A 15,839-nucleotide genomic window follows, 5' to 3' on the forward strand; every position below is an offset into this window, starting at 1 on the left:
ACAATAGAGCTATAGTAATAAAAACAGCATAGTATTGGCATAAAAAGGAGGAGGATCAATGGAATAGAATCAAAGACACTGACATCAATCCACACACCCATGAACACCTGATTTTTGACAAAGATGTCAAAATTATACAATGGAAAAAAGAAAGCATCTTCAACAAATGGTGTTAGCATAACTAGATGTTGGCTTGTAGAAGATTGCAAATAGATACATATCTATGGCCATGCACAAAACTCAAATCCATGTGGAACAAAAACCTCAACATAAATGCAGGTATACTTAACCTGATAGAAGAGAAAGTGGGAAGTAGCTTTGAATGCATTGACACAGGAGAATACTTCCTGAAAATAACAGCAGTAGTATAGACACTGAGCTCGATAAATGGGACTTCACAAAACCAAAAATCTTCTGTAAGGCAAAGGAGACTGTCAATAAGACAAAACAGCAGCCTAGAGAATGGGAAAAGATCTTCACCAACCCCACATCTGACAGAGGGCTGTGTGGTGGTATTTTACTTGTACTGAAATGTGATTTTAATTGTATGTTAATAAATAAAGTTGCCTGGGGGTCAGAGTTATAGAGCCATAGCAAGTGCGTGGCGGTGGTGGCACACGCCTTTAAGGACCTGGAGGGCGGTACATACAGGCAGTGACGAGGCAGTCACGTGTTTAGTTTACAACCAATGAGAAGGCAGAACATCTAGACTATTTAAAGACATACACACAGGAAGTAGGCCTCTTTTTCGGAGAGCTCTCTTGGCTGAAGCAGGATAGCTGAAGCAGGAAGGGTAAGGCTCTTAGTTCTGACCTCTTGGCTTTCTTCTCTGAATCGGCTCTGTGTTTCTTATTTAATAAGACGGTTGGTTACATCTACAGGGCTGATCTCTAAAATATATAGTAATACAATAAACTAGACATCAAAATACCCAATTATCCAATTAAAAATTGGGTGCAAATCTAAACAGAGACTTCTCAACAGAAGAATCTCAAATGGCCAAGATACACTTAAGAAATTGTTCAACATCCTTTGTCATCAGGAAATTCAGGTATTTATTTCACCTTGTGTTTTTTTGTGTGCTTCTGTCTCTGTACAACATGCATACAGTGCCCACAGTGACCACAAGATGGGGGTAGATACCTTGGAATTGTGACCAGAGAGAATTGTGAGCCACATTTAGGTGCTGGAGCTTAATAGCCATCAATCTGGACCCTGAATTTAGAATTCATAAAAGAAACTAAAGATCCTAATGTGAAAAAGATACGAAAGCTTTAGGGAACAGACAGATTCATCCTCAGTGAGACCTCAAGCAGGGCAGAGGGAAGCCTTGAGATCCACACATTCAACAACTGACAATGTAAAAACAGGTTTTAAGCATGACCACACCTTGCTGCAAAAAGAGATTCTTTTTTTTTTTTTTTTTTTTGGTTTTTCGAGATAAGGTTTCTCTGTGTAGCTTTGCGCCTTTCCTGGGACTCACTTGGTAGCCCAGGCTGGCCTCGAACTCACAGAGATCCGCCTGGCTCTGCCTCCCAAGTGCTGGGATTAATGGTGCGCACCACAAGCCCAGCCTTGTTATTATTTTGAGACAGGGTCTCACACTGCACTGGAACTTAGTATCTAGCCCTGTCTGGCTTCTAACTCACAAAAATCCTCCTTCCTCAGCCTTCTGAACACTGAGTTTATAGGCATCAGGCACCACACCTGCCTTCAGTGATGGATTCCTACAGATGGGGATTTGCTGTTACAGGGGAGAGTGACCTTTGAGGACATCACTGTGAACTTCACCCCAGAGGAGTGGCAGGGTTTGAACCCTAAGCACAGACACTTGCATAAGGTCACAACCCTCATGTCCTGTGTTGTGGAGTCTTGTGAGCTGACTCCTGAGCACCTAGGTAGGCCCAACATGGTGCCCTAAGTGTAAGATGGAGTCACCCTTCTGTAGCCAACATTTTGCACAGGACTGGACCCAGGGTTATGGAACACCTATGGGAGGTGCCAGCTCTTAGGGAAGACACCCACTTTGGAGGCAGATATTTATTTGTGGCTTGGATAGCTCCTTTCTATTAGCTTAATGCTTGGTAAAATGGCCAAAGGAATCCAGAAGTTCTAGACAGCCAGGATGAGTTACCAGAAGAGTTATAGTCCCTTAAAACTAGAGGGCAGGAGAAGGGAGGCAACCAGAAGTCATGTGGGTGCTCACACATGTAACACCAGAAGATGGCGCTAGTCAGCCTGGACTACATAGTGAAGCCCTTGCTCAAAAGCAAAACCAAACAAAGGCCATCAAGATAATTCATGAGAGAAAGGTGCTTGCTGCCAAGCCTGACAACCTGAGTTCAATCCCAGGGACCCACATGCTGGAAGAATATGGGTGACTCCCACAGTTGTCCCTGACCGCCACACATGTGCACATAATAAATATAATGCTTTTAAAAAAGTATATGAATGAAAATCTGCAACCTGGTACCTGGGCCAGGTAAAAAAGACGTTATGGTGAGATTTGTCCTCAGCCCTCCCATTCCCCAAACCATCTGATAAACAGCCTAGACACTGCCTTTATTGGGGACATTCAAAGCAAAGGAACAGGAAGGAGAACATCCAGGGGAATGGAAGGAATGAAGTGACCTAAGACCACACATTTCCAAGATGTGCAATGGTTCATGACCAACACTGAGGGTGTGTTTCTGGGCTTCTTGGGAGGTCTCCCACAGACTGTGCTATCAGGGGGCAAAAATGCCATGTAACAATTCATGGGGATAGAGGAGAGGAGAATTGGTACCTGCCTCTCCCCTTCCTCTCTCCACTGAAGTTCTCCCCGTGAATATTAATCTCCTCACAAGGTTTGATTTTAGTGGCCCCATGTAATGCCAGATGCCATGTACTAAGTGTGGCATCCCACAGAAGACTTGGGAAGAGAAACTCTGGGTGTCTGAGTGGTGAAGGCTTTTTCTCCAAAGCAAAACCAAACAAAGGCCATCATGATGGTTCATGAGAGAAAGGTGCTTGCTGCCAAGCCTGACAACCTGAGTTCAATTCCAGGGACCCACATGCTGGAAGAATATCAGTGACTCCCACGGTTGTCCCTGACCTCCACACATGTGCACATAATAAATATAATACTTCTTCTTAAAAATACATAAATGAAAATCTGCAACCTGGTACCTGGGCCAGGTAAGGAAGAAGTTATGGTGAGATTTGTCCTCAGCTCTCTCACTCCCCAAGCCATCTGATAAACAGCCTACACACTGCTTTTATTGGGGACATTCAAAGCCAGGTATAGGAGGGAGAATATCAAGGGAAATGGAAGGAATGAAGTCACCCAAGGCCACACATTTCCATTATGGGCGGCAATGCTTCATGACCAACAATGAAGGGTGTGTCTGTGGGCTGCTTGGAGGTCTTCCACAGTCTGTGCTATCAGGGGGCAAAAATGCCTTGCAACAACTCATGGGGATAGAGGAGAGGAGAATTGCTACCTGCCTCTCCCCTTCCTCTCTCCACTGAAGTTCTCCCCATAGATATTAATGTCCTCACAAGGGTTGATTTTGGTGGCCTCATGGAATGCCAGATACCATGTCCTGCAGTGAGGCATTCTGTAGAAGACTTTGGAAGAGAGATTCTGGGTACATGAGTGGTGAAGGCCAGAGAGAGTCTGATGTAGAGCATGATGTGTCTAATACCTTCTAGCACTAAGATATCTTTCCCATGGTCTGGCCCTGGAAACTTTGGAATACCCTGGGAGAGAGCATGGGTTGCATAGTGCAGGTATGAGAGTGTTTCCTGCTAGGGATTGACAAGAGAAAAGAACTTTCAAATTAATCCAGTCTATGGTTCCATCTTCTCATCTGGCTAAATGGCGGAAGTCAGTAATCCCTGAGAGGCGAGGGCACCAGAGTTTGAGGAATCCACTATGGTGTCAAAAGCTTCATGTGGGCTTCCCCATCACTTCCTGTCTCCATCTGAACTTTTGTCTATCCCAGAGATGACCCAGTCTTGGGCAACAGGGTTTCGGTTTGAGAATCCAGGAAACAGAGCTAAAGCCTCTGACTAGGAGCAAGAGGACCACCTATCTGTCCATCTGTCGGTCCACTGTTGGTCTTAGGTGTCAGGAAATCTGGCACGCGCTGATGAGTGTGAAGAGTTTTTTGGTGTTGCTTGAGATGGTAGGATCTCATGAACTGCTGGCCACAATCCTTGTATTTATGTGGTCGATATCTGGTGTGGATCCATCCACGTCGTCTGAGCTCATCAGAGTGGAAGAAAGACCATATACAGCCCTCCCAGTCAAATATGTAGGGCTTCTCACCTGTGTGTTTGTGTTGGTGACTCATGAGGTGAGAGTGCTTGGTATAAGCTTTTCCACAGTTGTTGTATGAACAGAGGTAAGGCCTTGAAACTGGGGGAGGCTTCCTGGGTGCCCCTCCTGGAACACTGGAGTTCTCTGTCGCCTGTGGAGCTGGTGTGGGCTTTTCACGAATGAAAGGTTCTTCCAGGCGATTTGACTGGGTCTCAAATGAGTCCTGGGATTCTAAAGCTGGCAATGGCTGGAGCCCAGGTGGGGGTATCCCAGGGTGGTAGGGATTTAAGTGCAACATCTGATCCATAGAGGGGGACATGGCATGGGTCACAGTGGAAGGCATGCCTGGGACCAATAATATTCCGCAATTTAAAGAGCCCGTGGTAGCAGGTACTACTGAGGAGACAGAATAAGGCATTGTTGCGGCACTACTGTGGGCCATTACTGGGACCACTAGAAGCTGAGCCTGGCAGGCTGCTGTGAGGCAACAGATTCTCTCTAAAGGCTATGGTCACTCCCAGAGTACCTGGACTCCCTAAGGGCATCATGTGGGATCTCGAGTCAATCATTCTCCCTGGTTGGTGGTTAGATGGTGTCTGATGATACATCTGGGAAGGTGGAGGAGTCAGTTGGGAGGTGCTGGGGACCAGCCTCAGCAGTTTCGGGGGTCCGAAGGATGGGATACCTGGAAGGCGCAGTAACGACTCAGAGACAGTGTTCGTGAAAGATGACAGGTCAATTCAGCTTCTGCAGTTGCTAAGTAGCTTCTGCTACAGCTTCTGCTTTTCCTTGGTAACCTGTCTTTTATTATCACAAGCAAGGGGAAACAGAAAGGAAAGGGGAAATCACCTAATACAAAGTGTTCTCATAATTCCAAAGGTTATTCTTACAAAATCATCAATATACTCTTCATCATCTTTGATTAAACACAAAAACTATCCCAGACTTAATGCCAGAGCAAGCACAATCTAATTGTACTCTTTAATGGTTATACAATCTTCTGAGCATTTGACCCAGAGGCTAGCAACATGCAGTTTCACAAAAAAAGGTAAAAATAAGAACAGTAGTTAATGTTCCAGACAGTCATTTCCTTCCCACACAGCCTGCTCTGACCTCAAGACCTCCTCAGCTGCCTAAGTTCCTCCTCAGCCCTCTGCAAACACCAAGCCCCGTGACTGGTGGGCTACAATGACTTCAGACAAGAGATCTGCCCTTGCAAGTCAGCAACTTTTGTCTTTCTTATCCCAACACTTCCAAGGAAGACCTGATCCAATTTTCAGAGCTTCCACGAAAGGAAGCTCACCTTTCTTGGTGATCTAGATCAGTCTAGGAACCCAATAAAACTTGCAGCAATCACTCCAACTATTGCCACATTGTCTCCACACTCCTTCAGGAGGAATCAAAATATCAGGATTAAAGTTACCATCTCCCTTTCTTGGTGGAGGCCACTATATTCCTCCTATTCTAGGTTCCCACACTTCCCGTTTGTCATCCCATCTATATGCCACTCCATCCACAGTCTTCAGCCAATACCCCTTCGGGTCTCAAGTTCTACACAATGCCCTTGGAATATCCCCAGAAACCGAATTATTCATCATGGCCAAATTGAATCCAGTGTGTTGATACACATCATACCATGCGCTATAGTTGACCACATATTCAGTACAGTTTATCCAAGCCTGAAAAGCTTCCCCAGGCTGCAGGTTCTTTCCCATACCTGCATAACTGCCTTAACCCCAGCCTGGGTGATCATCTCTGTATAATTTCCTGTGAAATTTACTTCACTCCTTTCCTGTATCACAGAAATCACCATTGATCCAGGAACCCAGAACATGAAGATCAGATAGGAGAAAAAGATTAGCATCACAAGAAGTAGTTATATGGAGGAGACTGTGACATGTGCATGCTATAAAGCGTGACCTTGGGACATGTAGGCATTTCTGCCTTGGTCCTCTAGAGGCATGCAAAGCAGAAGATCCGGAGTGGAGTGCATGGAGGGTTGGTGGTCCACAATCTTGGGTCCTTCATCTCCAGTTTCTGCTGGCAGCATGTCAGGCATCTTATATGCCAACCCTGGCAGGGAGGAGTACCTCCCACTATGCTCAGGGAGTGACATAATGAACTGTGACTCCCCTTCACCCTCATTCTGCCTGGATTCCTCAGCAGAAAACATAAAAAGCCTTGACATCCTTGACAAATGTTGAGTGGCCTGTGGCTGATGAACTCCACTGCTTCCAGGAGACACAGATACATGCAATGTTGGTGTTGACTGCTCATTATCCATGGGAGACTGATGCATAGCTGGCCACCTATTTTCCTGCTCCATGTCGGTCCAGACCTCACTTCAGACCAAAGGGGAGGCTGACCTGGCTGGTGCCATCATAAGCGAGTGTGCCAACACCACCACTATCCCCTTTGACTGTATTGGAGACCAGGTCTCTCATTCACTCCTGAATACAACTGACTAGCTGGTCCACGAGCCTTTGGGAATTCTCCAGTCTCTGCTTTGCTGACATTACAGATGTGTCCCTGCCATGTCAGTTTATACTTGAGTCCTGCAGATTCAATTTAGTTCTAACACTCTCACAGCCAGGACTTTACCCACTGAGCCATCACCACACAACCCATTTGTTGTTGTTTTTGTTTAAGGATAATTTTTCTAAATTTAGTGTGTATGTGTGTGAGTATAGGTCATGTGTATTCATGTGGTCATTAAAGTCCTAAGAGGGCATTAGATCCCTGGGATCTGGGGTTGTAAGAAATTATGACTAAGAGGAAAATTCATAGCATTAAATGTACACATAAAGAAGTTGGAGAAATCTCATACCAGTGACTTATTTTCATACCTGAAATCTCTAGAACAAAAAGAAACAAACTCATCCAGGAGGAATAGACACCAGGAAATGATCAAATTGAGGGCTGAAATCAATGAAATAGGAACAAAGAGAATAGTACAAAGAATCAATGAAACAAAGAGTTGGTTCTTTAAAAATCAACAAGGTAGACAAACCCCTATCCAAATTAACCAGAAGGCAAAGAGAGAGCATCTAAATTAGTGAAATTGGAAATGAAAAGGGGGACGTAACAACAGACAATGAGGAAAACCAGAGAAGCATCAGGACATACTTCAAAAACCTGTACTCCACAAAATTGGAAAATCTGAAAGAAATTGACAATTTTTTGCATAGGTACTACATACCAAAGTTAAATCAAGACCAGATAAACTATTTAAATAGACCAATAACCCCTAAGGAAATAGAAATAGTCATTAAAAGTCTCCCAAGGAAAAAAAGCCCAGGACCAGATGGTTTCAGTGCAGAATTCTACCAGATTTTCAAAGTAGACCTAATTCTAATACTCTTCAAATTGTTCTACACAATAGAAAAAGAAGGAACATTACCAAATTCTTTTTATGGCTACAGTGACCCTGATACCCAAACCATACAAAGATGCAACAGAAAGAGAATTATAGACCAATCTCCTTCATGAACATTCATGCAAAAATACTCAACAAAATATTGGCAAACTGAATCCAAGAACACATCAAAACAATTATCCACCATGACCAAGTAGGTTTCATCCCAGGGATACAAGGATGGTTCAGCATACGAAAATCTGTCAATGTAATACACCATATAAACAAACTGAAAGAAAAAAACCGAGTTTGGGGATTTAGCTCAGTGGTAGAGCACTTGCCTAGCAAGCGCAAGGCTCTGGGTTCGGTCCTCAGCTCCAGAAAAAAAAAAAAAGAAAACAGAAAAAAAAACAACAACAAAAAACCACGATCATCTCATTAGATGCTGAATAAGCCTTAGACAAAATCCAACATCCCTTCATGATAAAGGTCTTAGAGAGATCAGGAATACAAAGAACATACCTAAATATAATAAAGGCAATTTACAGCAAGCCAAGAGCCACCATCAAATTAAAGAGAGAAAAACTCAACGTGATTTCACTAAAATCAGGAACAAGACAAGGCTGTCCATTCTCCCCATATTTATTCAATATAGTTCTTGAAGTTCTAGCTAGAGCAATAAGACAACAAAAAGGAGATCAAGGGGATACAAATTCGAAAGGAAGAAGTTAAACTTTCACTATTTGCAGATGATATGATAGTATACATAAGTGACCCCAAAAATTCTACTAGGGAACACCTACAGCTGATAAAAATCTTCAGTAAAGTGGCAGGATACAAGATCAACTCAAAAAAATCAACAGCCCTCCTATACACAAATGATAAAAGGGCTGAGAAAGAAATCAGAGAAACATCACTCTTTACAATAGCCACAAATAATATAAAATACCTTGGGATAACACTAACTAAATAAGTGAGGAACCTGTATGATAAGAACTTTAAATCTCTAAAGAAAGAAATTGAAGAAGATGTCAGAAAATGGAAAGATCTCCCATGCTCATGGATAGGTAGGATTAACACATTAAAAATGGCAATCTTATCGAAAGCAATCTACAGATTCAATGCAATCCCCATCAAAATCCCAATAAAATTCTTCACAGCCTTGGAAAGAACAATACTCAACTTCATAAGGAAAAAACAAAAAATCCAGGATAGCTAAAAGAATCCTATACAGTAAAGCAACCTCTGGAGGCATCACCATCCCTGACATCAAGCTCTACTATACAGCTATAGTAATAAAAAAAAAAGCTTGGTACTGGCATAAAAACCAACATACAGACCAAATTGAAGACCCTGACATTAATCCACACACATATGAACACCTGATTTTTGACAAAGATGCCAAAACGGTACAATGGAAAAAAGAAAGCATCTTCAAGAAATACTGCTGGCATAACTGGATGTCAACATGTAAAAGATTGCAAATAGATCCATATCTGTCACCATTCACAAAACTCAAGTCCAAGTGGATCAAAGACCTCAACATAAATCCAGTTACTCTGACCCTGATAAAAGAGAAAGTAGGAAGTACTCTTGAACGCATTGTCACTGGAGATCACTTCCTAAATATAACACCAGCAGCACAGACACTGAGAGCAACAACTAATAAATGGGACCTCTTGAAACTGAGAAACTTTTGTAGGGCAAAAGACATGGTCAATAAGACAAAAAGACAGCCTACAGAATGGGAAAAGACCTTCACCAACCCCACATCTGACAGAGGACTGATCTCCAAAGTATATAAAGAACTCAAGAAATTAGACATCAAAATACTGCACAATCCAATTAAAAAATGGGCTATAGATCTAAACAGAGAATTCTTAAAAGAAGAATCTCAAATGGCTGAAAGACATTTAAGGAAATGCTCAACATTTCTAGTCATGAGAGAAATGCAAATCAAAATGACTCTGAGATACCACCTTACATCTGTCAGAATGGCTATGATCAAAAAAACTAATGACAGTCTATGTTGGAGAGGCTGCAGAGCAAGGGGAACATTTCTCCACTGTTGGTGGGAATGCAAACTTGTACAATTACTGTGGAAATCAGTATGGTGGTTTCTCAGAAAATTGAGAATTGATCTACCTCAAGACCCAGCCATATCATATAACCAAGGAACGTTCAATTATACCACAAAGATACATGCTCAACTATGTTCATAGCAGCATTATTTGTAATAGCCAGAACTTGGAAACAACCTGGATGCACATCAACTGAAGAATGGATTAAGAAAATGTAGTACATATACACAGTGGAGTACTACTCAGCAGAGAAAAACAATGACAGCATGAAATTTGCAGGCAAATGGATGGAACTAGAAAATATCATCCTGAGTGAGGTAATCCAGACTTAGAAGGACAAATATGGTATGTACTCACTCATAAGTGGATACTAGTTATAAAGCAAAGGACAATCAGACTGCAACCACAGATCCAGGGAGGCTACCTAGCAGGGGGGACCCTAGGATGACTGTGGCTTATAGTAAGTAAGTAATCACTGGGCAACATATGGTGAAACATTTCACTATTAGGATAATAATTTGTACTGTATCAAGCTGATGAAAGAAAATGCTGGCTGTACTTTCAGGAGGGGAGGCTAAAATATTTTTAGAACATGCATTAGCCTATAGAAAAATGTCTACTGTAAATCAAACAGTGGAGGGGAAGATGAATAGGAATCTCACTTACACAACTTAAGTAAAACATAGCTCTCTGAACAGATGAAGATAGGTTTATTCTGTATCCCAGAATCTAAGCAATATTTATATATATAATTCAGCTCTCATTTGGCTTAAAAGGGCTTATTGGGAAATGTTATCATTTTTACTATTTTCTACAGAGAAAATATTTCACTGTTTAAAGTAACCCTGGAATTTAAATTATAGCGTGTGTTTATGTTCAAACTATCTGAGTATTATTTCTCCTGTAGTTGTGCATAAAATGTTTTTATGTTAAAAAGGAAAAATACTATATAATTGTATTACATGAAATATATAGAATATACAAATTCATAGGGACAGAAAGATTAGACATTATCTCAAGACAGAGAAGAAAGGAATAAAAAGCAATGATTTTCTAAGTACAGAAGCTCTGATCAGTGTGATGGAAAAACCCCCACAAATGGACAGTAATATCAGGACATAATATCATGAATGTAATAAATCAATAAAATTAATGTAATTAATAAATATCATAAATAAAATTATTAAATGAATACTTCAAATGTAATCAATGAATATGACAAATGTAATTAATATCATTAGTGTAATTAATATCATGAATGTAATTTAAAAAATTAATTAAAATAAAAAAAGAAATTATGAGTGACCAGAAGTGGGTGCTTAGAGTCTAACTGGGGTCCTCTGGAAGGGTAACAAGTGTTCTTAACTGCTGAGCCTCCTCTCCGGTGCTGGTTTCTTTTATGTTTAATTGTGTGTATGTGTGTGTCAGCATGTTTGTGTGAGTCCAGAAGAGGGCATCTCTCCAGCCCCTGACTAGTGCTGCTGGCAGTTCATCCCTGGTAGCCAACTAACTTGGTTGAAATGGCTGATCAGACACTTCCTCAGGGAGGCTAGACTAAGTCTAATTCCCTGAGACCAGAATGGCTCCACTTGGTGATTTCTAGCATCTTCATCTCAAATCACAAGAGTGGAAATTTCTGATAGAACATTTCTCTGTAATTCATTTCAGAAACAGAGCAGAATATGGAAAGGCAGGTTAACATGTCCATGAGTGTAGAGGAGAGTCTCAAGAGAGCAGTTGTATCAATATACAAGACAACATTCACTAAGCAAAAAGGCAGTGCACATGAAAAGATGTTTCTCCCAAGCAATGATGATGTTCCTTCAAGGACAGGACTCTCAGAATATGATCTACTTTGAAGGCATTTGAAATATCATCCTGATAGGAAGCCTTGCATAAAAAACAATTCTCATGAGTTCAGATAATCTGTTGGCTCTAATTCATGCAAATCTATAGAAAAGGAATTTGAATATAATGCCTGTGGAATGTTACTCAATTCCAAGCCACACCTCATAGGCATCTGAGGATCCATAATAGAGAGAAATCCTTTAAATGTAATAAGTGTGGCAGAGAATTTAAAATGCTGTGAAACCTGAGTTAACACTAGAAAATTCATTCAGAGGGAACAGTCTGTAATTGTGATGAGTGTGGAAAAGCCTACAGGCAGAAGATCAATCTCGTTCAACATCAGAAAATTCATACCGAAGAGAAACGGTATCAATGCCAAGCTTGTGGGAAAGACTTCTCGTGGGTGTCATCTTACAGCAATCACTAGAAAATGCACAAGGATGAGAAAGCCTATGAGTGCAATGTGTGTGGCAAGTCCTTCAAACAGATCTCAACCTTTAGTCAACATAGGTGGTGGCGCACACCTTTAATCCCAGCACTCGGGAGGCAGGCGGATCTCTGAGTTCGAGGCCAACCTGGTCTACAGAGTGAGATCCAGGAAAGGCGCAAAGCTGCACAGAGAAACCCTGTCTAGAAAAACCAAAAATAAAAAAAAAAAAAAATAACCACTCACAAGGAGCAGAAGCCTTACAGATGTAAGGACTGTATGAAATCTTTTATTTTCAGGTCTGCTCTTGTGAAACAGCAGAGAGCACACACAGGGGAGAAACTCTACAAATGTGAACTGTGGGAAAAGGCTTTTGCCTACAAAGCAAATGCCATCAATAATGAGAAAATCCATGCTGGGTTCAGGGCTTATGGGTGTCATATCTGTGACAGGGCTTTTCTCTAGAGGAAAAAACCTTACTCAACAACAACAACAACAACAACAACAACAAAAAATCCACACTGGGGAAAAGTCATATGAATGTAATAGATATGGGAAAGTCTTCTCTCTGAAGTCAAACCTTCGAGTTCATCAGAAAATTCACAGTGGAGAAAAAGCCTATGCATGTAATGAATGTGGAAAATCCTTCAGCAGCAAAGGAGCCTACATAAAAAAAACTCCACATTGGGCAAAAACCTGAATGTAGAAAAGCCTTTGCTGAGCAGCCATATCTTAATGGACACCAGGAAAGATTTCACACTAGGTAGGGACTTTTAGCACTTCAAAAATATAGTAAAATTCTTGTATAGGGATGGCATGGAATAATCATGCTAAAAATTGATATCAAAATGGCAACAATTTTGAGTCTATTATGGAGGACTTCAACTCACTGAGACTATTCTTTTAAGATAGGATTAGTTCATTCATTCACAGATATTTGTTTTGTCTTTTTAAAACATGTGTCCTTGTGTATGTATGTTATGGGTTTACAAGTGCCTGGTGTGTGTGGGCCCACAGAGGCTCCCTAGTAAGACCTTACTGAAGGTCAGAGAATCTGAGTTTGCTTTACCCAACAGGGCTGCAGATTGGGATAATTTGGCTACAGGCATGGTTACCAGGTGTTTTGAAGGGTCTACATTTGGCTGTATATTGTGCTCTGATCTTGAAAGTGGGAGGTCTTTTGCCTCTCCTTTTGGTACTGTATAAAAAACCACTTAGAATAAATCTCAAGGCAGCTAGATATTGACCCAGGGCCCCCCTGAAGCTATCATGTATCTCTGTCTTTGTCTGCATCTCTACCTATATTTTTATCTAATATTTTCTCATTCCTCTCACCTCCCCCCAAGAACCTTTGGATAGGTTGGAGCTATACTCCCACACCGGTGGAGCCAAATGATGACTTCAGGTCCCATGGAGATGCAGGTGGTTGTGAGCTGCCTCAGTGGATTGCTGGGAACTGACTTCACTCCTTTGAAGAACATCAAGTGTTCCTAAATGCTAAGTCATCTCTCTAGCCTCATCTTTCATTTTTAAAAATTATATATGTTTATATTGTGTTCTGTTTTTGCCTGCATGTATGTATATACCACATGTGTGCCTGGTGCACATGGAGGCCAGAATAAGGCATTGGAACTCCTGGGATTGAGTTATAGATGGTTGTTACTGCCTGTGTAGATAATGGAATTTGAATCCAAGTCCTTGGAAGAACAGACAATGCTATGAGCTCTTCTACTCTCTCCAGCCCTAGTTTTGCCCGACTCCCACCTCGAAGGGATCTGATGTTCTTTTCTGGCCTTAAATGCATCCACAAATAAGAATACACAGAGGCCCACTGACACAAATAAAGAGAATACCTTGGCTTTTTTAATTGCAGGGAAGTTGAGGAATGGGGAGGCATGATTTTCTGACTTTAAGGCTCTGGCCTTCACTTGATTTTTTAAGAGAGAATAATTTATCTCAACTGCTGTCTTGGAGGAAAAGCAATGTATAATAGTGACCCCCAACCAATTAGAGTTTCCTGTAGGTTTTTTGTTGCTGTTAGTTTATTTTCCAATCTTGCAAGATTTGTTCACTGGAACTACTCCTGAATGTTTCTTCATCGGCCAGGTCTCCCATGAATGGACCTACCTGGCCAAGCCAAGGTCACAAAGTCTGGAATGTAAGCTAGTCAGCAAATACCATCTAGTCTAGTCTAGAACTGGTGGTAGAGATTAGGATCTCACACTAATCTAGGTAAGCCTGGAACCTACCTCCAGAGAGCTGGGGTTACAGGCATGAACTACAATATCTGGCTAAAGCAATCAGAAAGGCAAATTTAACAGATGGTTAAAAATAGGTGTTTAGTATACTAAGGGAGGGTAAAAGTGCTTACCATCCATTATGAAGCCTTTAGTTATAATCCCATATCTGTAACTACACCATATAGAAATCTGGGTACACTCGTGTACTTGTGATTCCTGAGATGAGGAAGGGGAGACAAGGGGATCCAGGAACTTGCTTGTTAAGGAGTCTGGCTGATGCAGTGAGCTCTAGATTCAATGAGAGACCTTGTCTCCAAAATATTAAGGTGGGGAGAGAGGGGCAGATACCAAACATCAACCCAACATCACTACACGTACATATGTCACATACACGTACGCAGACACATGTACATGCATCCATAATAAACTAATTGCTGAAGAAGTTCTTGGGAAATGAAGGTAATATCCATTTCAAGTACACTATTTGGTTTTAAGTTCATTAAAATCCTAGCTAATTAAAATTGTGAGAGGCTGGGTGGCGGCGGCGCGGCGGCGGCGGCGGCGGCGGCGGCAGTGCACACCTTTAATCCCAGCACTTGGGAGGCGGAGCCAGGAGGATCTCTGTGAGTTCAAGGCTAGCCTGGTCTACATAACAGGTTCCAGGAAAGGCACAAAGCTACACAGAGAAATCCTGTCTCGAAATACCAGAAAAAAAAAAAAAAGGAAAGGCACTCACACCTTTAATCCTAGCATTCCAGAGGTAGAAATCCCTCTGGATCTCTGTGAGTTCAAGGCTACACTGGAAACAGCCACGCATGGTGACACAGGCCTTTAATCCCAAGAAGTGAGTTTTTTAATCCCAGGGAGTGATGGTAGAAAGGAAAGATACATAAGGCATGAAGACCAGAAACTAGAAGCATTTGGCTGGTTAAGCGTTTGGCTGGTTAAGCTTTCAGGCTTTGGAGCAGCTTAGTTCAACTGAGATCCATTTGGACATGAGGACACAGAGGCATCCAGTCTGAGGAAACAAGATCAGCTGAGAAGTTGGTCAGGTGAGGTAGCTGTGGCATGTTCTGTCTCTGATCTTCCAGTGTTCACCTCAATACTTGGCTCCAGGTTTGTTTTATTAATAAGACTCTTTAAGATGCATGCTACACATAATCTTTTTTTTAGGATAGCCATTTTGGGTGAGGATGTGCAAACTTGGGATCCAAAGCAATCCATTATGACTATAAGACTCTGATTCTTGCCGGGGCGATGGTGGCGACACCTTTAATCCTAGCACTTGGGAGGCAGAGGAAGGCGGATCTCTGTGAGTTCAAGGCTAGCCTGGTCTACAGAGCAAGATCCAGGAAAGGTGCAAAGCTACACAGAGAAACCCTGTCTCGAAAAACAAACAAACAAACAAACAAACCAAAACAAAACAAAAATAAGACTGATTCTTCTTAGTCCGTCCAATAAACTGTCATTCAAATTTAAATAGCAGAGTCAGCTAAAATATTTACTGGCTGGAAAACATCTAATTAAAGGTGATTGATTATAGCAAGCTTAGACTTTTAAGCTATATCACCTAGATGAGTACAAT

General features: G+C 41.7%; 1 protein-coding gene across 1 annotated transcript; it reads right to left on the reverse strand.

The window, feature by feature from the left end:
• Window positions 1–4,040: 4,040 nt before the first annotated feature.
• LOC131902441 (Krueppel-like factor 17) lies at window positions 4,041–6,629 on the reverse strand. The gene is given in 3 exon segments (XM_059253442.1): window positions 4,041–4,754; window positions 4,756–4,942; window positions 6,394–6,629. Coding segments are annotated over 3 exon segments (1,137 nt in total).
• Window positions 6,630–15,839: the final 9,210 nt, after the last annotated feature.

Source organism: Peromyscus eremicus, chromosome 1 (genome assembly GCF_949786415.1).
Source record: "Peromyscus eremicus chromosome 1, PerEre_H2_v1, whole genome shotgun sequence".
Classification (NCBI taxonomy): Eukaryota; Metazoa; Chordata; class Mammalia; order Rodentia; family Cricetidae; genus Peromyscus; species Peromyscus eremicus.